Below are 27,841 nucleotides of genomic sequence, written 5' to 3' on the forward strand. Positions count from 1 at the left end.
TTTTTAGTTATATAAAATTATAATCATTGATTTAAATAAATACGTGAAGTTGTATCACCTTATAATTTGTATTAATTTAATTTTATTTATTAATCTAATATTATTAATTTAATACAATTAAAGTGGAAAAAAAAATTTGAAATTTAAATTTAATGTAATTAGGGTAGAAATTTTAAATTTTGAAATTTGAAATAAATAATTAATATGTTGACAACTGGTATTATATGGGACATATAATATTAATGTAGATTTCTAATATAATGACACTAGTCAATAAGAGAATAAACATATTCATTTATTAGAATATAGGGATAATTCAATAAACTTTTATTTTTAGATTTTTTATTTTTTATTTTTTCTTGTAACATTAATATATAATTCAATAAAAGCTCCATAACATTAATTAAAATAATTTAATATCATTATCTATATATTTTATATTTTTAAACTTATGTTGATATCTACAAAAGATTTTAAGGTCGAAATGTTTTCCGGATCAGTCCAAGTTAAATCTCGTATTTTAGGTACAGTCCGGTCCAAATCCAAACCCGATTAGTGGTAAAAATAAAACTCGAAAACCGATCCATTAATATGATTATCCGATCCAGTCCGGGTTGTGTCCCAATTTGATTCGGTCCAATAGGTCATATGTTCATCCTAGACCTAACAAGAGGCTTTTTTCCCCAAATTTTCAAATAATTTTACTCGTGATAAACAAAATCATCAAATAATAAATAAATTCTCGAAAAACAATTCAATCATTTATCTTATTCCGCAATATTGAACAAATAAAAATAAAAAAAATTCAATCCTTTTAATTCAAATTGATTGTATTAACAACTTATGATCAAATCAAATATTAACCCACAATCCTTAATTGATGGCCGTACAAACCCTACGAATTTGTCCTTGTCTCCCAGTTTTCAGCTCAATATTACCCATCTTCACCATTGCTCTTCCAAACTCAGCGTTGAATCGCGATCCAGGTTGGCCTCTAACACCCAAGAACCCTTGTACATACCTCTGAGTCCTCCTGTCACTCCATAGCTTTGCATCGGATTCAATAACTCCACGTCCATTCCTCAAGTTTTCATAGAAGGAATTGCCAAAGCTATTAACACTGCCGGTATCCATTGCCACACGCCTAAACGCATTACCACCATTGGGGCATAGTGCCCGGAGCTGTGGTAGGAAGGCTTGGTTTATATCCGGGTCGGGTCCATTGGTATTGTTGAAGTTGTATAGTCTATAGCTGAATAGCAGACAAGCTGCTGTTCCAATTGTGTGTCCTCCTGATCGATCATAAAGAAAAAAAAACATCTTTAATTGATTTATGAGTTAATGCATGCATGGTGATGCATTATTCCGTGCATGCTCTGTGGTAGATATTAATATTTTGGTGCACTTACCAACAAGAGTTACAAGATCTTGAGTGTTAAGACCTTTATCAGCAAACTTTCTAATTTGAACAGTAATAGGATCGGTAGCCCCAGGCAAGTTGGCAGTATCCGATGCTTGCGAAACCAATCCATCTCTGCGCCCTAATGGCACCTGCCACCTACGTCCACCCGTCTGCAAGATATTGAAAAAAGGTTAATAAAGAACACGTACAGTTTGACATTTAACTATAAGTTCTTAACAAACACCTTGATGGATATCAATGTAAAATTTAATTACCAGTACAACAGAATCACGGGCAGCTAGGGCAACAATATCAGCACAAGAGACCACACCAGGGCATGCAGATTCGAGCTGGGCCTTTGCAGCATCAATAACTTCAAAGCCTGTCAATAGGGAGTTGGGTCCGGAAGCCTTTTCAGTCGACGGGCCTTCAATTAGTATAGATGCATCACAGCCGTTGACGAAGCAGTCATGGAAGAACATCCGAAGTAAACCAGGTGCAATAGTGGCGTTGGATTGGACAGCAGACCGAACCGCTGATTGGACTATTGATTCGACCCTTGGACAGGTGGCCCTGTAGAAGCCCACCCGGGTGCCCTGGCCTCTACCCCGATTGCCTTGACCTCGCGCCAAGGTGGCTAACAGGAGAATCAGCAGGATAAGTGTTTTGTTCAGAGAAGAAACCTCCATTACTATGGAAGAGTACTGGATGTTATTTATGTGTCAAAGAATTGTGTATGAGCGATGTTGAATACTGTTTTTAGTGTATGAGGTGATGAAGACATAGCAGGGAGGGAAGGTATTTATAACCGTTAGGGGTGATCTTAAAAGGTCAACTATACGTGGTTTTAAAAAGTCAGCGAACTCGTTATGGAGGTTAATTCAAGGAAGCAAGGTGAAGGAGAAACCTTCAGAGTACTGGGAACATGTGGGATACTGGGATCCAGCTCATTGTCACAAACAGGAGAGGGTAGATGATCATAGGTCATTTGATTTGACGATTTCCAAATTAATAACAATAAAAATTTTATGAGGTTTTAAAATATGTGTTGGTAATAACAAGCCAAGTCAAAAGCAACCAAATGAAAGTACTCTCGATCGAATTAGTTTAATTATGCATGCTGGGTTAAGTTTTCAGACTTTATCAAAGAAACAATTAATTAACAAGTAATTATATTCATGGATATAATATAATTTTGTATTATATATAAACAAATACTCCGTAATAGAAAGCATATGGTTATTTCTTGTAAGCTGGAAGCAGAAACTATTCAAACAAGGTTTCCGAATAGACACTATACGTCCCAGAAAAAAAAATCCATTTAAAATTAACCGAAGAAATTATAGCAGTCAATAATGATGGTGCTTAATAACTTATCTAATTCACAGAATTTGATAAAGAAAATAAGAATTATACTTATGATAACTGCGTAGATCTATTGTATTTTTAGTCTAAAGTTAATGAAAGTGAAAATACGTACAAAATGAATTATGTGTGATCGATAAGAATATAAATTAAAAAACAATACATTATTTGAAGAGTTCGATGACTGTGTTTATCGTATATAAATGAAAAACAATACATTATTTGAAGAGTTCGATGACTGTGCTTATTGTATATAAATGAAAAACAATAAATTATTTGAAGAGTTCTGAACCTAAAACAATTCACGGGAATAGTATCTCAAAAAGACAACAACTCAAATGTGACGTGAATATGTTATTGGTGATTTTTAAATAATTTAACTGACAAATCAATATTTTATTTTGCTGTTGTTAAAGACCATCTTATTCGTAGGAAGCCTAATGAGAGCTTCATTTTGGGATTTCATTTAAAAATAATTATTGATTTATTTGTTTTTTGAAAAAGTTAATAAATCAGAAAAGAAAAAATTAACAATATGAAGAAAAAAAACTTTTAAAATAACTTCTTACCAATCTTTCAAAAAAAAGATTTCAATAAGTTATGATTTGAATTTTATTAAAAAAATTTATAATTTTTTAAGTTGTAAAAGACAAATACTTTTTAAAATATATATAAGCAAAATAAACATTTTTTTAGAAAAAATTAGTTTATTGATTTTTCCAACCACAAAATTTAATCCAAATATTTTTTAAAAAACTAATTTTCTCATCACCATAAATCGATAAATCTTTTTGAAAAAAATCTTTTGAAATTCAAAATAAAATCTTTTGCAAAAATCTTGTAGCTATGAGTATGTTAATTACTCCATTATCATGAAAACTAAATCATTGATAATAACTAAAACACCAAGAAAATTTGCATTATCAAAAAAAAAACTTTTTAAATAATTTTTCATCAACCTTTCAAAAATAAGATTTCAATAAGTTAGAATTTAAATTTGTTCAAAACTACTTATAATTTTTTGGATTGTAAAAAACAAATACTCCTTAAAACAAATATAAGTAAGACAAACACTTTTAAATGAAAAACAATTTATTGACTTATTGATTTTCTCTTATCACAAAAAACTAATTTAAACATTTTTTTTAAAACTCATTTTTTCACCATATAAATCAATAAATATTTTTATGTAAAAGTTAATTTGAAATTCAAAATGAAATCTGAAAGACACTAATAGTTAAGAGTATGTTACTATATCATCATGAAAAGTAAATCATGGATAATAACTAAAACGCAAAACTAATTTTGCTATAATAATATTTTCGATTTTTTTTTTTGACGTTTTTTCAAGATCTTTAACAAATTAAAACTATATTTATGATAATTCGAAAAAAAAAATAATCACTAATACCAATCTTTTGGAATATGCTACTAGTTTTCTTGAGCTATCAGGTTGTAAAATATTAATTTAACTAAAACTTTAAAAAAATAAATAAATAAATAAATAAAAATACAAAATACAAAATAGCATAATAGTTATTCATAACGAATAAATATACGTTAGGTCTTTTTAAGATTTTTCCAAAAGTATTTTAATTATACACACAATTCAAAAGTAACTAATTATGTTTTTCATACTCTATATTTCAAATCAAGTCCTATCCAAAAGCTCATGTTATGTAACTTCTAATTATCTTAGGTATCTTTACATGTCATTAAACATAAAAAGAAATATGTAAGATTTTCTGTCTTATAAGATACATAAATAAGCTCTAGATACAAAAGCATTTATAACGAGTTTTCAAACATGTTCTAAAATTATTGGTCTGATGCAAGGAATTTGTAACTAATACGAAAACAAAGCATAGTTTGGAAATCATTATTTTAGATATATGTGAAAATTGACATTTCAAATACCATTCTGTAATACCAATTAATTTGAAACAAACGATTCCAATATAAAAGATCCAAAATATTCTTTGGAAACCAACGTTTAAAATACCAATCTATAACACCATTTTGAACCCAATAATATCAATATACAATCCAAAGTACTTTTTGAAAGCAATGTCTCAAAGACCAATCTATAATACATTTTGAAACTAATGATCCTAATACAAAATCCAAAATATTTTTTTGGAAATAAATGTTTAAATACCAAACTTTAATAACATTTGAAACCAGTAATCTCAATATACAATCGAAAATTCCCTTTGGAAATAAATGTTTCAAATACCAAATTAACATAGTTCATATCCAAACGATAAGTGCATGACATTACGCAATACAATGCATAATTTCATGCACATTGTCATGTGAAATGGCTTATCCAATTCACTTTAATTTCTTTTCTGTCTAATGATAATATTAGATCAAATCGATCGGTTCAGACATGAGCGCATTATGTTTAGTGTATCTATCCCGATTAAGTTGTGAACTATTGGTCTTATCTCATATTGAACACATTATCCTAATAGGTTTTCCTTGGCCCTTAAGATACTCTAATTGGCATATCGCAAATGGAGGTTAGAGAATACTCCTTTACAATGGGAGGTACCATCACATTAATTATAACGTTCGATTTCTTGTATGTATTTTCACTTCTTAAATTTGAGATTTATGGTTGGCCACGACATGGTGAAGAGGTTACCACGATGTGGAAACCTTGCATGAAATGTGTGTTCACTTAGGATCCCATGACATGGTAGGATGTTTGCCACGACGTGGGGGCAGCAGACATGCAAAACCCTAATTTTCAAGCTTAAGGTCCTATTTAAGGAAAGTGATAGCTAGGGTTTCCACTACCCTCAACCTCCATTAACTCCCAAAGCACTCTTGCTATAACCTAGCCTCCCTTTGGAAGTTTTGGCTCATTTTAGTGTTCTTGGTACACTTTGAAGGAAGAAGAAGAAGGTTTTGGTGCAAGAATCAAGCAGGAAACTCCTCTCCATCTTTGGAATCATTCTTTGTACCATTTGTAAGGCTTCAAGTTTTTATCTTGATGAATCCTTCTTTGTAGATCTAGTTTTCTTTGAATGTTTTTGTCCATGACTAGAGTTTGTATGATGGGATGAGATAAATTTTGCAACTTTATGGCTCACCTAGGTCCCTTGAGCCTTATACCTTTTTAGATCTAGGATTTGGTTGAGATTTATGAGCTTTGCATAAGCCTTAGGTCATTTTTCTTAAATTTCAACCTAATTTGAGTGGAGGAAATACATGAGTCATGCATTCCATAAAATTTAGAATTTTACAAGACTTTGGAGTCCCTATTAGCTTATTGGAAAGTAAGAGTTGAGGGCTTAATGGATTAAGGACTCAATCCATTAAGTTGTCCACAGACAGTTACCATGGCGTGGTAAGTTGGCTACCACGATGTGGGGAATGAAGGAATCCATGCTTGTTCTGTCTTGATATTGCCACGATGTGGCCATAGGTAAGGCACGACGTACGGGTCAAGTGACATTGACTTTTTGACCTGGTTGACTTTTGGTCCAATTGCTAGTCTTAGAGTGTGGACTAAAGTTTGACCTTAGATATTTTGATAGGTAGATAGTAGCACTGATTTCTGAACTTTTCGAGCTGAGATTTTTGTACTGCAAGTGTGAGGCGAGTCTTCTCATTATATTGTGTGGGATGCTAGATTGTCTTTGTGACTCTTGCATGAAAGACTATAGTTGGATCACAACACTTTTATGAATGATTGTGGTTGGATCATAGTACTTGTATGGAAGGCCATGGTTGGATCATGGCAGGAAAGACTATAGTTGGGCTGTAGCAACCGAAGTGAATGTAAGATTATGGTTGGATCATAGTATTCACATGGGTTAAAATACACCCCTAGGGTTGGGCCCACTGATATGTATGTTATGTGGTATTTTGGGGGACTCACTAACCTTTGTGTTTACTGTTTATGTTTTAAATGTTTTCAGGTACTTCTGGTTCCAAAAGGAAGGGATCGGCTTGATCGCACTACATCCCTTGGAGATCCATTCCACATTGACTATTTATGATTTGACTTTGATGTTTGGAGAATACTTTTATTGTAACACCCATTCTCCATATTGGATTAGTGTAGGGCATAAATGATCAATGACATGATTTTTGGGCAAAATCATGTGTCACGACATGACCATAGGGAGGTCACGACATGACAAGCCAAAATGAGAACGCATATCCGGAAAATTTTCACGATGTGGCAAGTACGACGCCACGATGTGGCTACCATCTTGTAACATCCCGACTCCCATGTATAATATTTATATAATTTTCATGATTTGGTTTGAGCAACTCGACGAGTTGGAGGCCCCAACTCGTCAAGTAGAGACGGATTTGGCCACGTGGGTTTTTCGACTAACTCGACGAGTTGGCGATGTGAGAGGAAACCCTAATTTTTTGGGTTTGTGTCCTATTTAAAGGACCGTAAGCCCTCATTTCCGCCACCCTTGTCACCTTAGAGCTCTGTGAGAAACCCTAGACCATTTCCACTCATTGTGAGAGAGAGAGAGAGAGAGAGAGAGAGAGAGAGAGAGAGTGTGTGTGTGTGTGTGTGTGACAACCCGAAATTTTCGTTCGTTTTAACGCCGTAATTAAGCACGTCAAAAATTAGCCAAATTTATCCCAAAATATTTTTGACCGGATTTAAGCCCGTTGGAATATTTTAAATAATATTCGTCAAACAAACCAAAAATAAGACGGTATAATTTAAAATTTGCCGTTTTAACGGAAGTCGTGAAAAACCCCGTATGCGGTTGGTGTTGGGTGGACCCCCACCCAGGTCGTGAACTCAACCCTATATAAGGGTTGAGTGGGTTTCATTTCAACCCTTTTCACACCTTAGGAGTCTCTCTCTCTCTCTCTCTCTCTCTACTTTCTCTCTCTACAAATCGGGTTTTGGTCAAAAATCGCCCCATCGAGCTTCAAAACGGTAACTTAACCTTCCTAGCTTGTTGTTTAGCTTATCACACTTGCAAATTTGTGGCTTAATCATCCAAAAACCCCAAGAACAAGAGTTTACGGTTTGGGAATATCCCAAAACTGTAAACACCTTGAAAGTGGGTTTTGATGCCCAAAACCTTTCCAATGCATAACTAATGGCCTAAGGGATTGCATGAATGATCTAAGAACCCTAAAACATGAATTTAAGAGGGTAAACATGATTTTACGGTTTGAGGATCTCCCACAACCGTAAACGCCTTCTAAAGGAGTTTTCAGTGCCCTTAACACCTTCCAATGCTTGTTTAAGTGACTAAAACCTTGCCTACATATCCTAGAACCACTAAAGCACAAAAGAAATGGACTAACATGAGTTTACGACCGTAAACTCATGTGTTTATGGCCGAAAACTCCCCAAGGAGTGGTTCAGAAACCATAAACTCCCTAAAGTGTCCATTTTTGAGCCTTAATCACTTCCCTAGCCCTTGAATCAACTCTAGAACCTTTATTTGTGAAGCATGAAGCCTTAAAGCACACAAATGCACCATTCCCATGAGTTTACGGCCGTAAACTCATGGGGGATATGGTTCCAAAATCGTAAACACCCCTAGACACTACCATTTGAGGAGTAAACTCCAAAGTGAGACTATACTTTCCTTATATGCAACCCTTAGTACTCCTAGCACTTGTAGCAAAGTGTTTTCATGTAGTTGGACATCCTTACTTGCTTAATTAGTTATTAATTGACTAATTAGATACTTAAATTTATCATTACATGTTAAATAGGATCCGAGTGTGTGTTCAAGTCCTCACTTGACACCTAGCGTCCTATATCGTCCATTCATTTGAATCGTCCACGCCAAGTGAGTTCATACCCCTGAATCAACCTTTCAAATGATTTAAATGCTTTTAGGGGGGGGGGGGGAATACAAGTTGAAACATGCTAGTTATCATATCAATCATATGTGATTAATAACCCACATGCAAAAGGATTTACTACACTTTCATCTGTTTTACCAAGTAAATTACTTCAAATGGTTTTCCCAAAACGTTGTTACTTGTTTAGATCTTTCTCAAACTATTTTTTGTGATGTATGTTTTCCTTCAAAACCTATTACAACAGTGTTTTAATCAAAGGTTTTCTTCATTTAAACCGTTTTATCAAATTATTTTCAAAGCGTGTGTATGAAAGGTTTTTCAAAGATTTTCCAAAGGTTTTACCAAGGTTTTCTTCTATGCTTTTATTTCGTTAAATGCATGTCTATATTTGTATAGTTATATAAATAACGTTTAAAGGACTTAGAACGGCTAGTTCGCCCTATTTCCTTTTCCTTGTTGGAATGTAGTCTGGTGGGTATCGGTTATCCGTTCGAAGGTCGTTTAAATATTAGTTATATATTATGTATACATGTGTAGACATAAAGGTTTCCATCGACCAGTTCATTTCCCTTGGGTAGCAAGGGCATCCTTCCATTCACCAATCATATACCTGAAACATTAGTAACTATTATAGGAATAGTTAGGAGATTTCTATTCACTCTTTCCAGTACGGAGAATTCCAAAGGAGTCAGTTCATTCGTGAGTCTATATCATTATTCCAGTACTTATAACAGAATTCGAAATACGAGATACATCCTTGGGACACGGATTTCACCGTTGTCGAGTTGGTAACCAGAGTCTCCTGGAGGGAGAGCGGGTATTGTGTGTATAGATCTATACAGGACAGACACTCCCACACCCTGACTGCTAGCTACAGTCCCCGGCCGACCAAGCCAAGGGGTGACAAATGTCACATTCATTCCGACACCTGCAGGGCGTCAAGTATTCGATTGTCAATCAGTATGGTTACGAGTATCTCTATGTTTACCTTATAATTCATGGATTTAAGGTAACAAGAATTATCACGGTATTTTTGAAACCATCTTAACCTATTTTCCCTAGTTATATACTAGGTCATGTTATAAACCTTTAAACCAACCCACTTAGGATTACCAGATATTTTAGACCTTGCTAGCTGTATCGTTCATTTGATACTGTTTGGGGTCTGTGTTTCTTTGTTTTAGACCTTGCTAGCTGTATCGTTCATTTGATACTGTCTGGGGTCTGTGTTTCCTTGTTTTAGACCTTGCTAGTTGTATCGTTCATTTGATACTGTCTGGGGTCTGTGTTTCCTTGTTTCAGACTGAGCCAGACATATTATTCATTCGATACCTTCCTGGAGTCTATGTTTTACTTATTTTTACACTTTGCAAGGCGTCCCGCCTGAAGTCCATGATTTATTTACCTTTAAGCTTTGTGAGGCGTTCCGCCCGGAGCCTAGATTTTATATACTTTTAGACAGTAGTGTTTTCTGCTGAGGAAAAATAAGATTTCCCTTTTTATTTTACTTGAGGCTTTTCTCATAACTCCTTTAAAGTAAAAACTATATTTTGATAATGATAGTTCTTTTGGGAAATTACTCTTTGAACATAAAACAATTGGGCCTTGGTAGAAGGCTGCTTTTATTTAGAAAATATAGGATTTTCTGGAAAGGACGCTAATACACCGTAGATTCTAAACTACTATCTTTCATAAAGTTATTTTGAACAAAAATGCATAATTATACAAATGACACTAAATACTTATGGACTCACCAGCATTATAAAATGTTGATACTCGCTTTCAAAATAACTTGTATTCTCGGGTCAGCGATAGATAGGTACATCCCGGGAGCTTTTGTGAAGACAGCCTAATACCGAGCTGTGTCTACATTATTCTTTGTATTATGCTACGAAATGTAAACTATGTAAAATTATTACTATTAATGCAATGGTTGTTGCACTTTGATTACTATACGACATACGTTTTGATACTTGACATGACGTCATCCACCTCATAATGTTTCCGCCGTTCCGATTTTGGGGTGTGACAGAAAGAGAGAGAGAGGCTAAATTGAGTGTTCTTGTGCATCTTTGTAAGGAGATTTGGAGAGCATTGTGTATTGGATCGATGAGGGGCTGTAGATCCAGTATTCTTCGGTGATTAGCTTCTGTGTGGAGGTATAAAGCTACTATCTTGATCATTTCTTTGTGAAATCTAATTTTAGGGAGTTTTTAGGGTTTTCTCTCATCCATCTTTTGTTATTGAGTCACTTGAGCATATCATGAGGTTGAGGAGGTCTTGTGAGCCCAAAGATCCGATCTTTATTGAGCTAGAGGCAAGCTTTTGTGCATCCAACCCAAAATGAAACTTGTTTTGGCATTTCAAGCCCTAAGTGCCATGCATGGACGTAAAGCTTGTAGCTTTACGTGGTATCTCTGCCTTGGGAGGCTAGATCTAGAGTTTGGGGTTGTAACTCTGCCTTAAAACATATGAACGAGAAAATACACTTAAGGGACTTGCCGAGTTGATGAGCCAACTCGACGAGTCGGCTAGGGTTTTCCTCGACGAGTCTGGACATGTGTAACTCGGCGAGTTGATGATACAACTCGATGAGTTAAGTTGGATTTTCGCGACATTGCTGAAGAAACGAGGGAACTCGTCGAGTCACATAGATGCACTCGACGAGTTGGGTCAACACATGTAGATTTAATTCAGTCGAGATTTAATTTTGGTATGCAAGTTATATACGTGATACTTGCTAGGAAGACCATGGGGGAGCCCGTGGTGCTTGGATGTAAGACCATGTGGGGGAGCCCATGGCTTTCCAGCTAAAGACTATAGGGGGAGCCCATGGCACTTGGATGTAAGACCATGTGGGGGAGCCCATGGCTTTCCAGCTAAAGACTATAGGGGGAGCCCATGGCACTTGGATGTAAGACCATGTGGGGGAGCCCATGGCTTTCCAGCTAAAGACTATAGGGGGAGCCCATGGCACTTAGGTGTAAGACCATGTGGGGGATCCCATGGCATCCTGGAGTAAGACCTTGGGAGGAGCCCACGACATCCTTATATGTTTGTATGCATGGCTTATGTGGTATATATAGCTTTTATAGCTAATATGGATTATGTGAGTACTCGGATTGTGTGGGGTATGCTCTGGGGAACTCACTAAGCATTAGCTTACAGTCTGTTGATTTGTTTCAGGTACTTATGAGCCTAAAGGCAATGGCAAGGCTTGATGGCGCGACATGCACTCTCTCAGGCGTTTTTATGGGGACACTCTAATATTTGAAATAAATGTTGGTGTTATGAAATTGAAAAAAAAAATGTACATGAGATTTTATGGTTTATTGGAAATATTTTGATTATTTAAAAGTGAAAATTTTCTTTGGAAAAATTGGGTTGTTACAAAAAATTCATTACATCATATCATGTCCAAATATCAGAGTATCAATATCAATAATTACGGAAAATGGTGGAGAATGTATGTTTCACCATCAAGTCGGACTCTTCCCCTTAGTAAAGAAAGTACCTGAAAACACCCAAATAAACTGTAAGCAAAAACTTAGTGAGATCCCAAAATATCACATAACATACAACCACAAAATGCCATGTGACATACATATAGTTGCCATGGGCTACCCCATGGTCTTTACGTGGAATGCCATGGTCTACCCCTATGGTCTGATATCCAAGTGTCATTGGCTACCCCCATTGTGTTTACCTGGAATGCCATGGGTTACCCCCATGGTCTAATATCCAAATATCATAGGCTACCCCCATGGTCTTCCGTGCCATAGGTTACCCTTATGGTCTTCATACAAGTAAATACATAAACAACTATCATTCCACATGTCAAGTAATGGGTCGGCATTGGTGCCTTCGACCCATTGATATAGTGAAAAGACTCACCTCATACCGCTGATAAATAATAATTGCTCAGCTACCGGTTCGGAAATTTCACATTGTAAATATATAATTTACCCTAATTAGAATTACGATACAAACCCACTCATGGGCCCAAAATCCCTAAGTCCAAACTCTTCAAATAAGATCCAAAGGCCTTTCTCCTTTAATGGGCCCAACTACCCTTGGTCCAAAATCAATAAAGGGCCATAAGGCTCAAATGGCCCAACAATGACACCTGAGGCCCAGTCCATGACATACAAGGCCCACGAAGGAAAACCGAGCCCACCTATCCTAAACGGGCCATGACCCAATACTAGATAAGGCCCAAGAGTCCCCAAAAGCCCAAAGCTCGCCCCATCAGCCCAGAGGACGTACGTGCAAGTGCGCAACGTGCACCATCAGTACGCTTAGCGTACATAGTCTTAAGGCAGTACGCACAACATACAAGGCTGTTATGCATAACCAACTGTAACACCGTAAATTTTCAAACAAAATTTTTTTCATTTAAAAACCCAATTAACTCATTTCAAAATCACAAAATTCCACAAACATCAAGTTATCAAAACACATGTTCAAAAACTGTTTATAACACAAATCCAGGATCCTCCAGAAACATATCTCCAACTCAGGTGTGTGTACAATCAAGTCGGTGCCTTCTCGTGATCCTAAGAGGTACCTGAAACACATAACACATAACACGGTAAGCACGAAACTTAGTGAGTTCCCCAAAATACCACACACATCACATTAGCTACTCGAGGCTAACTCAATACGACCCTCCGGTTAATGTGTCTCAGTGGAGACCCTCCGGTCCCACAACTCGGGTGGACTCTACGGTCCTAACTCAATAAGATCATAATAATAATACTCAGCATAAATCATAAAGACATAATGCAGAATATCACAATACATAGGTAAGCACATAAGACATCTCGGTCACACAAAGATACCACTTATGGTAAGTATAGTGAGAAGACTCACCTCGCAAGAAATCGGATAATCTCGAACTCAAAACACCGGTCTAGCCTCCGCCTAACACATACGCCAATTATCCCTAATTATTCACGGCTCTCAAGAAGTTAAACTAACCCTTCTACAAACTCACAGAAGGGTAAAATACCATTTTACCCCTCAATGGCATTAATAGTCCACAAATTGACCAAACCCTAAAAGTCAACGCCAGCGAGTACATTGCGCGTACAAGATCTCTACGATGGGCGTACGCTGATGCTACGCATGCATCAGGGCTTCTCAAACCTACGATGCGCGTACTGGAATTACACTCGGCGTACACCCCAATTTTGCTTTTTCTACTCTTTTGGTCTTAATCAGTTAAGACCTTGGCTCATATCACATATTTGGACTCGCGAAAAGCTCTTACTCCATAAAGTCGGTGACTTTATGCCTTTGCATGGCTGATAAAGTCACAAACACCCAAAACTCTCATTCTCTTATCTCAAAATGCTCATATCTCATGCATGGGCTGATTCAAACATCCAAGTCTCGATTTTTATGACACTATACTCCTAAAGACACTCAAAGGAGCTGATCATAATCTTTGGAGCTCATTTTCTCATAAAGCATGCAACTTTGGGACCAAAACCCTAAAATTTTCTAACGTGATGCACAAAAAAAAAAGAGTGAGAAAGCTTTGAGCTTTATACCTCCAAATGAAGCTCCTAACACAGATATGCTCAAATCTATAGCCTGGACTCCCACTCCTTCTTCTTCAAAGCTCATTCTTCACTTTAAGAACACACAAAATCACTTAAATGCTCTCAAATGGACACACACAAGCTCAAGAACGAGGATTAGGGTTTGAGAGGGTTGCTTGTCTGAGAATGGTTGCCAGGAATGAGGCCATCATATCCTTTATATAGGGACACACCCCAAATTATGGTTTCCACTTTGGGCCTAGTATGCCCAGTGTACTAGATGGCTTCCACGTCACAAACATGCATATGAGAACACTGAGTGTACACTTGCGTACGCCCCGCGTACTCATTTACCACCTTTTCTCAATAAGGGCTAAACTTGACAATTTACCAAAAGAACAAGGGCTTATAAGGTATACCTAGACTTGGGATGTTACATCAACCATTAAGATCTTAATCCATGCAGCCACTTCGTCAAATTCCAGATCTTGGTCATTTTAAAGGTCCTAGGGCATAAAGTTGGCAACTTTATGCCTTTGCATGCTTATAGTAGACCAACATCCCATTTTGTCAATTAAGACTCGCTTTAAGAACTCAAACCCATGCATGGTGCCATAACAACCATCAAGATAGCATTTTATGCTTCTAACATGCCAAAGGGACTCAGATCTAATCATCTCTAACCTCTGGAGTTGCTCAAACTCACAAAAGAGGATCCATGGACCAAAATGAACTCACTACCAAACCTTAACTCAAACTAGAACAAGGATTAGCAAGGTCTGAACTTTTTACCTCTAAAAGCTCTCCAAGATGATGTAGATGCAGGATCTAGAAGCTCAACCGCGTCCAAGGCTTTCACACCAAGCTCTTCTTCTTGCAAAGTCCCTAAAATGGCCACTAAAGACACTTTAAATCTCAAGTATCACACTAACTAGCAAACTAGGGTTTAACGGACGAAAACAAGCAGTGGAGGCTGATAAGGGTGAGTTCCAAATGTCATAAGTAAGCTTAAACAGGGATCATGCCCAAAGATTAAGGTTTTTGTCTCTGGCCATGTACACCTTGTGTACACCTTAGTATGCCCAGCGTACGTGGTTGAAGTTTGCATCCATAACTCCTATGTACGCTAAGTGTACACATATGTACACCCAACGTACGGAGGGGCCTCTCATGCAAAATAAAATTTAATCCAAGGGCTAAAAGGTAACATACCGAATTCCGGGTGTTACAAAACTTCAACACTTTATGTCTCACTTAATAACTGAAACAAAGTAAAGGTACATATAAAATAACAAAATTTGTTATAAAAAAGGACATTTGGCCACCGTTTTCGGTCATCTCACTACTTGTCATTTTTATGTAAATCTGACGTTAATGTGTGAAGTCTGATTTGCAATGGTGACTCGTGTTCGGTAATCTGTCATGGAAACAATCATGTTAATTAGTTTATAACCTTTTATGACGAGAAAAATGAAAATTGACACCAATCGGTTTTCAAAAACGGATGCCATGTGTTGGTTTGTTACTAGTGTACATTATAGGACAATAAATGGATCAAGTAAAGGCCTTAGGCTTCAGGGGAATATGGTTTAGACCCTATTATATGTTGATAATATTGGTTATGTGATCTAAGCCTTTGGTCTGTGTCTTGGAGTGAAAGGGTAAAATAGGAAAAGTGATGTTTCAAACTTCTTTCATGAATTAAGGATTTTCGTTTAGTGTGTTTTAAGTCAAATGTAATTAGATAGAGTTGCGGGGCTCCTCAATACATTTTCATGCATATAAAGAACACCTAAAAAGGAGTTGAAACGAAGAAGTTTTGATTGTTTGAAGTTGGAATGGAATTTGGTAAAAACTCGCTCTCATGAGGTGGGAAGTAATTCTCACGACGTGAGGAGCCTGTTCTTACGAGGTGAGAAGTAATTCTCATGACGTGAGAACTGTACAACCCACGCCCACAAATTTTTAGGGTTTCCAAGGTACTTAAAGGTAAGGATTCATGTTTTAGGGTATTTTCTTAGCCTCCTTCATATATAGAACCCCGTGGGAAAACCTTAGCCTCCATTTTCAAGATTTGAGCCTCCCCTTACATCTTTCATCCATTTTTGGTGGTTTTGGAGCAATGTTTTCATGCAATATTGATCCTTGAAACTTGGTAATTGAAGATCTCAACTTTCATTTACCTTCTAGACCTTTTAAGTTATAAAGTCCCAAGCTTTATTGCATTTCATCTTGGATCTAAGTGTGTTTTGGTGTTTTGGTCCATTATAATGAGTTTTGAGTGAGAGTTGGGAAAAAAGTGTTTGCAACTTTATTACTCTCCTACTCCTAGGTCGTAAGAACATTGTATGTTTCAAATTTGGACTCCAACACTTTTAGATCAGTTTAGAATGTTTTCTTGGACCTCACGGACTAGGAACATTTTGATCTTTTGTCTTCCCTTTCATCCATGCAAGTTATTTTGGTCATTTAGGCCATTTTGATGTATTAAAGTTTAGATCTTGAAAGTTTGAGACATTATTATGGATAAAGTTGGAAACTTTATCCATCTAAACATCATGTTGATTCAAATTTGAAGGTTGAAGACTTGGACTTAATGGATTTAGTTGAGAAAGATGCATTTTTGGTACTTTGAGACTTAAAGACTAGATCGTGGTTGTTTCGACCATCCTAGTGGATCAAGTTGGAAACGTTATAATGCATTTTGGTGCGATTGTTTTGTCGTTGCAATTTCACGATGTGACCAAGGAATGGTCACGACAGGGCCGGTCCAAGCCGAATTGAGGCCCGGGGCAAAAAAAATTGAGGGGCCCTTGATAACCTCACAACTTTAGTAAAAATTATCAATTTTTATCTGAGTCTTTTTGGCTGATTTGGCAACAAGAAAACATGTTTTTTCAATCCTGTGCAGCAAACACCATTCCATTCTTTTTCAAATTATGTCATACCAGATACCAAACACTAACACTCACTACTCCAATGACAAACTTTATGTAGAGAGGATAAAAACTGGATAATTAACAAAATATATGCATTCCTATGAAACTTCATACATATACATTTTCAACTAAATGAAGATTTCATATTCATTTTCTTATAATGATATGTAATAGGTAAAAGCACACATCTGATTAGATATTACAACAAAAAGAAGCTCTAAAGTCGTATTTGGCAAATTTGGAATCTTAGTTGCCTATGAGCTAAAGCATAAGGAACAAATATAAATAAAATATAAATCTTGACAAAACTAACATAAGGATAGAAGTTCCAACATTCTTCTCTTAATATACTGCCATGACAAGCACAAATGTTTCAAATGTAATCTGTTTTTTCCTCATCGTCTTCAGCCCTTGATAAGCAACATTTATCAAGAAAATTGGAAATTACCGTCACAAAAAATACATAAATCAGTTCTGAAATCAAGAGAAAAAAAGCTAGAAATCGATAATTTCATAAATCAAGAAAAAAAACTAGAAGTGAAGATATATATATAAACTAAAACTTCATAAATCAAAAAAAAAAAAAAAAACAAAAAACAAAAAAAACAAAAAAAAAAAACACAAAAACAAAAACAAAAACAAAAAAACAAAAAAACTAGAACTTTAATACCAAAATCGAGAAATCAGTGAAATCCAAAATCAAACTTAAGACCAATTTAGAAATCATTAAAACTTACTCAAATATTGATCAATGAACTTCAACATTATCAACAACATTAATCATAATTCCACCAGATTAAAGTCTAGCCATGGAAAATTGAAAAATTAGAAATCGATTAGTAAGACTTTACAATCAACAATCAAGCTTTAGGAAATGAGTATAAGAAAGAAATCAGATTATCATAGGCGTTTAAGAGGAGAAGATGAGTTTAATCAATAAAAAGAGAAAGAAATCACATTATCGTTTCTTTTAATCGAGAAATTAGAAATCTTAAGTCTTGAGAAAATCAACAATCGATGGCGTTTAAGAGACCGATGAGTCTTGAAATCTTAGTCAATTCTTGGAAATCTTAATCAACGTTTTATTAGGTTTTGAATTCTCGTTCCCTCTTTGGCGCTTGGTGATTGGATTTGGGTCTTTTTCAACAGATCGATGCTAAAAATATATGAGTTTTCAACTCTTAACCCAATATAATAACTCAAGAATGTGGGCCCTTAGACATTTGGAGGCCTGGGGCGGTCACCCAGCTTGCCCAGGCCCATGGGCCGACCCTGGGTCACGATGTGACGTTGACTTTGTATAAGTCGGCCGTTGACTTTTTGATCAGTTTGAATTTTGGTCAAACTTGGGTAGAACTGAGTATTTGGCTAAGGATTGATCTCGATTTGGTTTTAGGAAGTTTGGGTTGGCTGTTCTGATGTTGAGGTAGTTGTTGAGCTTCTATTAAGTAGTTCAGGTGAGTATTCTCACCACACTTGTGGGTCAAATGCATCAATGCCGGACCACTGATTTGCATATGTAGGATATGGTGGTGAACTCATTTAAATAAATTTGATTTTTGAAGAAAAAACATAGTGTCAACCAATCACAACCCACCATTCCATTTCTCTCTTCTCTCTCTTCTCGTTGTCCGACTAACAAAGCTTGCTTAGCGTTTCCCTTCACGTGCACCAGGGGTGGTGATTTGCGAACTTACACCCCGTTTCCGAGTTCAACTTAATGAGAGAAAAGAAAGGAAATGAGTGGAAATGAGAAGAAAATAAAAGAAATTGGTGTTCCTAAGTTTTATTAAATGAAGGAAACGGAGAGAAATTGGAGGATCACTTTCTTCTCCTAATTTTCCTTCCAATTTGGAAAGAAAGAATAAAACAATTAATTTTCCTTCCACTTCTTTCAAACTTGGAAACACAAAAGAAAATTTTCTTTTATCTCTGGACTTTCTTTTCTTTTCTTAAACTCGTGAACTAGGCATTAGTGTCTTCGGGCGAGGAACTTGGCACACTACACTCCCCGAAGCCTTGGGATTATTGAATTTGCATGAAATGTAACAAGGTGAAAGTAAAAGAATAACTAAAAACGGATGCTGGTAATAAGGTGACATATGGGTTAGGAGATTCTAGATTAGGAAATAAGCTCCAAGATTTGCACTTTCTTCAAATTGAAACCAGTTTTTATTGACGAATCTACGTCCAAAACCAAACCCAGGCTCGAACCCAACCCAACGAAAAGGAGCCTTCTCTGAGGGGGTGTTTGACTTAGCTTTTGTGGGGCAAAAGTCCTTTTTGTAAAAGGACTTCTTGTAAAAGAACTTTTTATAAAATTTATTTTTTAAAATGTGTTTGGATTAGCTTTTGAAGGGAAAAAGTCAAAAATTAAAGTGTTTGGTTTAATTTTTACATGTAAAATGACAAAAAAGGACATGTTTAGGGTATATGAGGGGTATATTGGTAATTTAATATTTTTAGCTGGTGAAAAGTTGGAAAAAATCAGGTAATCGTGACTTTTCAAAAAGACTGAAATTACTCTATGGGAAAAGTCATTTATAAAAGTCTTCTTCCCTTTGCCAAACATCTTTATGGACTTTTTCTAAAAATAAAGAAAAAGTTATTTAAAAAGCTATGGACTTTTTCTAAAAATAAAGAAAAAGTTATTTAAAAAGCTAACCCAAACGCCCGTCACCAAACGAAGAATGCAAAACATGTTTCCTCTGACCTCTCTGTCTCTCACTCTCTGCGACTTGCCGGCACCCCGCCTCCATTCCTGCTGACGCCCTGCTACGCCTATGACCGACCTGATAAAGCAAAACCACATATTCAACCCACCGATTTCCGTCGCAGCGCCACCTTCTGAACCTTACTCTTGACTCTATGTCAATCAAACTCTTTCGCCGCCATATTTCCAATTTCATACATAGCACATCCGTTCTCCACCATATCTGGTATGATTTCGTCAATTAGCTATCTAATTCATGCATTTCCGTTTCTAGGGTTTTTACTGTTTAGAGCCATACTGTAAGATTAAGAGCAAAAAGGCGCCATTGCAAATTCTATAAGAACTAAACACTGTTTCTAAAACTTGAATGGAGAATAAAATCATGTGAATTTCAGATATGCAAACCGACATATTAGATTGCAATTGTTAAATTGTATCTCTAGTTGCTGTGATGATCGTATATGTTAGTCAAACATCGTTAGCCATTATTATACATTTTAAGATTTGCGATATTAAACACTTTGTTGACAGTATTGTTGTTAAATGCAGGGATCCAATAAACAAAAACCATTGCCTGAACATAAGATATAGAAATCCAAATGCCAATCTACTTACTCGTTCTCTTACATCCTTCCCATTGGCAAAACAGATAACCCAAAAATCAATATATGTTCTTGATAGTATTCTTCCATTAAAGTTACATGTTCGATCAGCAAGCAATTCAGCAGTTGAGATGACAATGGATAAAGATGTTGTCAGGTTTTGTATCAGTAAACAGCTTGAAAGATCTTCTGATGGTTTTACCCAAAGAGAAACAAAACAAAAACGTGTCAAAATGTCGAAAAAGGCCAAACTCAATGAGCTAAGATTTTATCGCTTGAAAGCAAAGAAAAAGATGAGATCCCCAAATCCAGAAATAAGGATCTTATACAGGCTTGGAAAGGCGAAAAGAAAGGAGGAATGGTTGATTGAGAAATTAAGGAAATTTGATGTAAGAAAAGCTGCAGCTGAAGTATATGATCCTGAAATTTTAACAGAGGAAGAGAAGTTTTATTTGAAAAGAACTGGTGAGAAAAAGAAACATTATGTTCCAGTTGGGAGACGAGGTGTATTTGGGGGAGTAGTTCTTAATATGCATCTTCATTGGAAGAATCACGAAACTGTTAAGGTTGTTTGTAAGCCTTGTAAGCCTGGACAAATTCAAGAATATGCTGATGAGCTTACCAGATTAAGTAAAGGGATTGTGATTGACATAAAACCTAATAATGTTATTATATTCTTTCGTGGAAAAAATTATGTGCAACCAGAGATTATGTCACCTCCTGACACCCTTTCGAAAGCAAAGGTACAACAAAATGTTTTACAGGGTTAAATGTGAGAAATAGCAATATGTTTTCAATTTTTCATTGATTTGTTTATTATTGCATCTTATTTCTATTCCATTGCAGGCATTGGAAAAATACAAGTATGAACAGTCTCTTGAGCATACAAGTGAGTTCATTGAGAAACTGGAGAATGAGCTTGAAGAGTACTATAAGCATAAAGCACGATTCTCTAAAGATAAGGGAAGTTCACCCAAGGATTAAGTTGTTGATGTTACATGGTTCGATATGGGGAATGGATACAAGATAGGATGTGGATGTTTATGGACAAACTTTTTAGGGCTATTTTTACGATGAAGATTAGAAGGGTATTCACGTCTTTTGTGTCGAGCTCACTTTCTTTCCCTACCTTGTGATAGGATCTTAAGGGTTGAGAGATGTGAATTATTAAATGAATGACAGGGTCAAAAATGTCATTGGTGTTCTATGATTTACCCCCATTTGATGGACCTTGACAAAGCTGAACATATTATCTATGTAACGTTTGGTAAAACTTAGGACAAATCAGAACAAAATTGTTAAATAAACTAAGTTTGGTGACAAGATGCTCAAGTTATTATATTGCCCTTGAGGGTTATCACATTGTTTACAATGTTATTTTACCAAAAAGTGCACCATAGACTCTAATATGTTTCATTTCATTATAATTGATTAAACACCACAACTAAGTGGGTGTTTGGGATAGCTTTTAAAAAAAGCTTATTAGCTTATTAGCATTTTAAAAAACTAATAAGTTAAAAAAAATGTTTCCTTATTTAAAAAGCGTTTTTAAAATAGCTTTTTGGATGGGAAAAAGTAAAGCTTTCAAAAAGCTGGAAAATCTTAGCTTTTTAGCTTTTTAACCATTTTACTCCTAAAAAACGCAGCTTTTCGCATCCAAACACTTTTTAAAACCAGCTTTTCCTAAAAGCTATAAGTTAATAAGCACTTTTCTTAAAAATTACTTTTGACATAAAAAAGCTAACCCAAACATACCCTAAAAAGTAATTCAATCAGGAAAAGTTCTCATGTAAGGTAGCCTCCGAGAGTGGGGATTTTAATTTCAGTATGATTTTTTATGTTAAAAATAATTATCTACTTTAATAGTAAAAGAGTACACTAAGACACGTGGCTTCTTTTTGCGCCCTTCTCTCAAAGTGGATTTCTTAAAATGCCCTTTGATGCATAAAATGTCTAAGAGCACCCGGTATGGGTCTCGTTGAGCCTCAACGAGGCTGAGGTGGACGCTTAAAACGGCGTTGCATCTCGTTGCACACCGCCCCTGCTTCTCGTTTTGGTGTTGTTCGTTGCTGGCATAACGTCCCATAACGCCAGTTTCTTTCTTTCTTCCTCTTTCTTTTCTTTGTTTTTTTTTTCTTCACCTCAACGAGGTTAAGACCGGGAATACCATCCCCTCAAGAAGTCATAAAGAGTTGTAGGTGATGTGGCAGCGTTGTGGATGGAAATGGGTGTGACCCATACCCAATGCTCTAATCCCTGATGGAATTTGAATTCTTCTTTTTGATTAGTTTCTGCTTGATATAAGTGACTAAGAGAATATAATACATGTATTAGTAAAATGACGTATGCATCTTTTTTTTATATAAACACATGTATGTATTAGAGGAAATATATCAATATTTATCTTTTAATTGTCTTTTTTTCAAATAAGAATTATCCCGTTTCCATTATTTTAATTTGTCTTTTGTGAAGGCCCATAAAGGAGGCCCATTTATGACGGGAACCTCGGCGAGCTGTCGAGTTTCAAACCCTCGTTCTCTCTCTCTCTCACACAAACGCAGCTATGAGCTTGTCACTTTTACAGGGCTATTCATCCCCCGAGGAGGAAGAAGATGAACAAAGATATCTCAATTCCTCCGACGACGACGAAGAAGATGAACGCCGGAACCAGGATATTTCCGGTGACCGTACAAACAGCAACAATTTTAAAAAGGCCTTGTTCGATCCACCGAATCCCTCAGCCTCTTCTTCTCTTCCTTCGGCATTGGTTGCTTTTTCTGAAGTAATCCCACAAACTCTCTCTCTCTCTCTCTCTCTCTCTATTAATCGTTTATTTATTGAATCATGTTTCTCTCTCACATTACTGTATATAAGAATATTTTCATTTTGGAAGATTAATTAACTTAATTTGAAAGTTAATTTGGTTAGCAAGCGTACAAATTGATGAATGTTGGCGGAATTAAGGCCAAGCAGTTGGATTGATGTCAAAATATGTATGTGGTTATGTATTTATGTTCTATATCCTTGTCATGAAGTCCCTTTTAGGTAGCAAACAAATTGCATGAGTGATGGCTTGAACTTGAAAACGAACATGTCCAGGATCTTAAATCTGAATGTTGACTATTGGCATGGCTCGTGTAATTAACCTGTGTGGCTTTGAAATTGTTGGTGGTAGATTAGCAACAAATCTTTATTAATTTCTTCTTCTGTGCTTAGTAGTAGGTTTTATATGAGTAAGTTAAATTCAGCACTTCCATAATTGTATTGTTTTACTAGATCTATGTCACCTAAAAGCTTATTACATGTATTTTCCTGTAATTATTGGAGATTTCAGGACCTCCACAGTTTTTGAACAACACAGTTGGTGACTCAGCAGAAAAAGATACTGATGTGCAGCTGTGGCGGCATGGTCGCCGGAGAAACCGCAGAGACAAAAATGATATGCCTGAAGGTTGTTCTGTTTTCTGATAATATCCTAACTACATGGTCACTTTAAAATTTAAATTTGTGGTCACTGTATCATATTTTATCAAAATCATACATATTGAATTAATGTTTTTTTTTAATAGGTGCTGTAATGCAGGCTAAAGCTCAATTAGTTGGAATCCATGAGAGAGTAAGCAGTGATGCTGGAAACAATACTCAATCCAAGGTTTCTTCAACAAAACGTGTGGCAACTGCCACTAATCCAACTGCACAAGATGCTGCCGACCTTTTAAGGTACTGTTTTTTTAACCCAAAATAGCAAACATACTTTACATATTTCACTAAAATATGGGCATTGCGTTTTGGACATAGGATGTGTGTGAAGTGTGGGATACCCAAGACATTTTCTAATGCACGGGGGATGGTATGCCCTGTGTGTGGTGATCGTCCTGTTGCAGACACAAACACGGATGAAACATCCAAGAAGAAAGGGTCTATGATTAAAGATAAGGAAAAGAATAAGCGTATGAAAGGCCAATCATCACATGCCACATGGAAAAGTGAAACGGAGATGCACCTTCGACAGCAGTTTGATTGATTAACAACACATTACTCTATAAAGGAACCATGTATTTTTTTTATCAGATTATAACTTGTTTAACCTTTTTATATAAGGAGTTTGTTGCATGTACTATTTTCAAGACATAAAATTACTATCAGATTATAAAGGAACCATGGTAATTTTCAAGTCATTTTTGTTTTTACTATCAAGAGTTGTGGGTTAAAAATCAAGACATAAAATTACTATCAAGACACAAGAATATACACCAAGAAACAGTAAAAGCCCGAGTCGTTTATAACTTAATACATGACGATGGGCCACCTTTTGGATCATTTTATACATTATCATTATGTATTCCACAACAACTACATACACAACTCTCTCCTAATTTCACTTGTCGTCTGCTACACCTTCCTCACAAACAGCTTTCTTCTCCCCATTCATCGACCCATGCTTCTGTTCAACATGGACATGAAAAAAGTTTTAGAAATCTTTTTCTATTACAAACATTAATAATGTCAACCACAAAAACTTACCAGATTAGGTGATTCTGAAGGCCTATGAAATAATAAATGTGCTACAGACCGATCGATAGGATTTGTATCAGTTTCCATATCCATCAATCCACTGCCATAAATAAAGTAGATAACCCCATTTTTTAATTTTATTTAGAGAATAATAAAATTAAAACATAAAGAGAAAGAAAAAAAAAAAATCTTACTTATTACTATCATTAATATCTGTAGCACTGCTACTTAGGGTTGGATTATTATGTCGTTGCTCAGCACTTCTGGCCAAACGGTATAGACTATCCCTTATGCATAACTTTGTCCTCAAATCCAACTGAAAACCAATAAATAACTTTACAAGATCAACAATAGATGAAAAGGTGAAAATTTTCAGGAAGAAAAAGCAAAATAATGATATACCTGTTCCATAACGTGTTGTAGCTGGCGAAAACTAGTTGCTTCAAGTGAGATTTCATCCAGCTCAGAACTAATGGAAGAGATTTCAGGAACATTTAATGAACCCATCTCTAATGAAATCCCTTTCTGATGAACTCCTACACCATTTTCACTTCCTAGTTCCTTTTTTGATAGATGAGCAGCTTGTTTTTCAGCACAATCCAAACCACTGTCTGAAGACTGAAACATTGTATTCATCTGTATTGGGCTTCCAACAAATAATGGTTGAAATCCTTGTTTTTGTTCATCAACTCCAGTAGCATTCCCTTCAAATGAAATATCACCACAACTCTCCATTACATGACTCTTGTTAGATGCATTGTTTAAATTTAAAGCACTTGGTTCAGGACATGGAAATTTGAAATCCATCTTTAATGCTTCTTCAGTATCACCCCCAATTTCGTCTGATGCAAACCACCCAAGTTCTTCATCATTGTTTAGTCCAAATGATGAATCGCAATTTCTGCATATGAAAGACATAGAATATGTAATGTAAGTTTTTTGCTTTATTTCCAACAAAAGTGTAGAAAGGAAAAACAAGAGTTTACAAACCTTAACATGTTGTCAACATCCTCAAAGTTTCCTATATCAGGCCACCCATAATATAAAAGATCACCTGATTCCTTATCCTCACAGTTATAAAGATCCTCTGGTTGGGAAATGTGTGTTAGTGGGTAACTATATGAGTTATCATCACCTGCAGCTGATGTGACATAGCAATTTTTGAAGCATTTATCTGACATTCGAGTGTCATCAGATGTGTCTTTTACTATCTCAACATCACATGAAGCATTGAATGATGATTCCTTCTCCATCATGTTCTTTTTCTTATCTAACAGCTTCGTGTCCCTTTCTGACTTTTCTTGACAAATAGTGGTGGAAGCATCAAGGTTTCCAAAATTGCTCAAAACAGAAGTTGCTTCACGCCTAGGCTTCTTACAGATGTCTCCCTCAAATGAATTTCTACTAGTTCGAGCATTAGTAGGGTCTGGTACTATATGATCGTCACCTTGATCAAAGTCATCCCAAATAATATCTTCCAGCTGAAAGTGCAACACCAAATAGAATAAGAATAGATGTGGCTTTCTATGTAATATAGAACATCTTAAAGTTGATCAATGAGAAATGGAAAACTAATGACAACTAACTTCAAGAAATTTGATTGCTGATACCCTTACAATTATATCAACACAAAGAGATTGATGAAACTGAAGAACCTACCTCATACATAGACAAGTCTGACATTCCTTTAAATCTTCTATCCAGCACAGATTATGCAGGCAAAGTCAATCTCCAACCTCATAATTAGCTGAAGATGATTATATAGAAAAGAAGGCCTCCCTTTATCCCAATTAAACAAATCAACAAAAAGGAAATATTAGACCTCAATTACAAGATCCATATTGTTTTACATATACTTTCAAGAAAAATGAATTAAAACTCTACAAGGCTATCATCCTATGCTCTGTAGATTATTAAAGAACAATGGATAAGACTAATCTTTGTATCAAAATGAAACGAAACAGATAATTTGTCAACTTCACTGGAAAACATCATTTTCTACCTTTTTTTACTGGAAATTAAGCCGTAAGTTATTAAAAAGATATCCGAAAAGCAGCTTGACAACTAAGAACCTAATTTCAAAGTCCCAATCCACAGAGATAACTACCAATCACCAATCAAATCAGACATAAACCTCGAAAAACTTCACACAAGTTTTCTTCTCAGCAACCAAACAACACAGAGAATCAAAAGAAGATTTCAAACAACACAAAATTATTACTCATACAGAATAAAAAAAAAACAAATAAACATCAATTAACGATGATAAATCACCAGTTCAAGTAAGATCTACCTGAAAGACTTGCAGGAAAAGCCAAATTCAAAAAAACATCCGCAATCTCCACCAATACCGCCGCAAAACTCAACACTTACAGCCAGAAAACCCTAATTTCCGAATGATGCGTATACACAAAGACAAATCTCGTAGATAGCTACAGAGAGAAAGTGTGGGTGAGTGTGTGAGAGAGAGAGAGACAGAGAGAGAGGGAGAGAGTCTTTGTGAGTTTTGATTAAAAAAATAAAAAAAAAAAATTAGGGGAAAAGTTAGGGGTAACGAACGCATGACACGTGGTATGGAGATCAAAAGGAGGGCGCGAGAGGAGAGAGAGTTTGTTGGGTATCTTGCAATTCGTGGACGAGAGAGGGGGAGACAGACAATCTGTTACTTACACCTTATTGGTCCACATAAGCATTTTGCACGTGCCACGCACAGGCATGGGCCGACACGTCAGTCGTTAATTTCGGTTTATTTAAAATCCATAAATAATTAGACAAATACACTAATTATGTGGGTCTACTTCAACCCGTGATCATTAACTATACCATTTTTATATCCTCAATTGGGAAGTGGCTGCCGACTTCTCTTTCCCTAATTGATTCTTTATCTTTTGATTGATATATTTTTGTTATTTTATAATATGATTAATGCATACTTGTGAAATAAT

At 35.9% G+C, this 27,841-nt stretch overlaps 4 protein-coding genes across 4 annotated transcripts; 2 read left to right on the forward strand and 2 right to left on the reverse strand.

Moving 5' to 3' along the window:
* Nucleotides 1–728: 728 nt before the first annotated feature.
* On the reverse strand, nucleotides 729–2,200 carry LOC111899521 (peroxidase N1). Its single transcript, XM_023895362.3, has 3 exons — nucleotides 1,678–2,200; nucleotides 1,410–1,572; nucleotides 729–1,292 (listed from the first exon to the last, which is right to left on the reverse strand). The coding sequence occupies exons 1-3, from the start codon at nucleotides 2,089–2,091 to the stop codon at nucleotides 874–876; spliced, it is 996 nt and encodes a 331-aa protein (XP_023751130.1). The 5' UTR covers nucleotides 2,092–2,200; the 3' UTR covers nucleotides 729–873.
* A 17,530-nt stretch (nucleotides 2,201–19,730) lies between these two features.
* On the forward strand, nucleotides 19,731–21,727 carry LOC111899523 (uncharacterized CRM domain-containing protein At3g25440, chloroplastic). Its single transcript, XM_023895363.3, has 3 exons — nucleotides 19,731–20,005; nucleotides 20,329–21,124; nucleotides 21,228–21,727. Exons 1-3 carry the CDS (start codon nucleotides 19,935–19,937, stop codon nucleotides 21,363–21,365), a joined length of 1,005 nt encoding a protein of 334 aa, XP_023751131.1. The 5' UTR covers nucleotides 19,731–19,934; the 3' UTR covers nucleotides 21,366–21,727.
* Nucleotides 21,728–22,881: 1,154 nt separating this feature from the next.
* LOC111899525 (uncharacterized) lies at nucleotides 22,882–24,559 on the forward strand. The gene is made up of 4 exons (XM_023895367.3): nucleotides 22,882–23,163; nucleotides 23,709–23,832; nucleotides 23,951–24,101; nucleotides 24,180–24,559. Exons 1-4 carry the CDS (start codon nucleotides 22,945–22,947, stop codon nucleotides 24,403–24,405), a joined length of 720 nt encoding a protein of 239 aa, XP_023751135.1. The 5' UTR covers nucleotides 22,882–22,944; the 3' UTR covers nucleotides 24,406–24,559.
* Nucleotides 24,560–24,581: 22 nt separating this feature from the next.
* On the reverse strand, nucleotides 24,582–27,408 carry LOC111899524 (protein LNK1). Its single transcript, XM_023895364.2, has 7 exons — nucleotides 27,190–27,408; nucleotides 26,556–26,675; nucleotides 25,887–26,377; nucleotides 25,299–25,797; nucleotides 25,091–25,212; nucleotides 24,906–24,996; nucleotides 24,582–24,825 (listed from the first exon to the last, which is right to left on the reverse strand). The coding sequence occupies exons 2-7, from the start codon at nucleotides 26,577–26,579 to the stop codon at nucleotides 24,760–24,762; spliced, it is 1,293 nt and encodes a 430-aa protein (XP_023751132.1). The 5' UTR covers nucleotides 26,580–26,675; nucleotides 27,190–27,408; the 3' UTR covers nucleotides 24,582–24,759.
* Between the last annotated feature and the right edge of the window lie 433 nt (nucleotides 27,409–27,841).

Source organism: Lactuca sativa, chromosome 5 (assembly GCF_002870075.4).
Source record: "Lactuca sativa cultivar Salinas chromosome 5, Lsat_Salinas_v11, whole genome shotgun sequence".
NCBI classification, from domain to species: domain Eukaryota; kingdom Viridiplantae; phylum Streptophyta; class Magnoliopsida; order Asterales; family Asteraceae; genus Lactuca; species Lactuca sativa.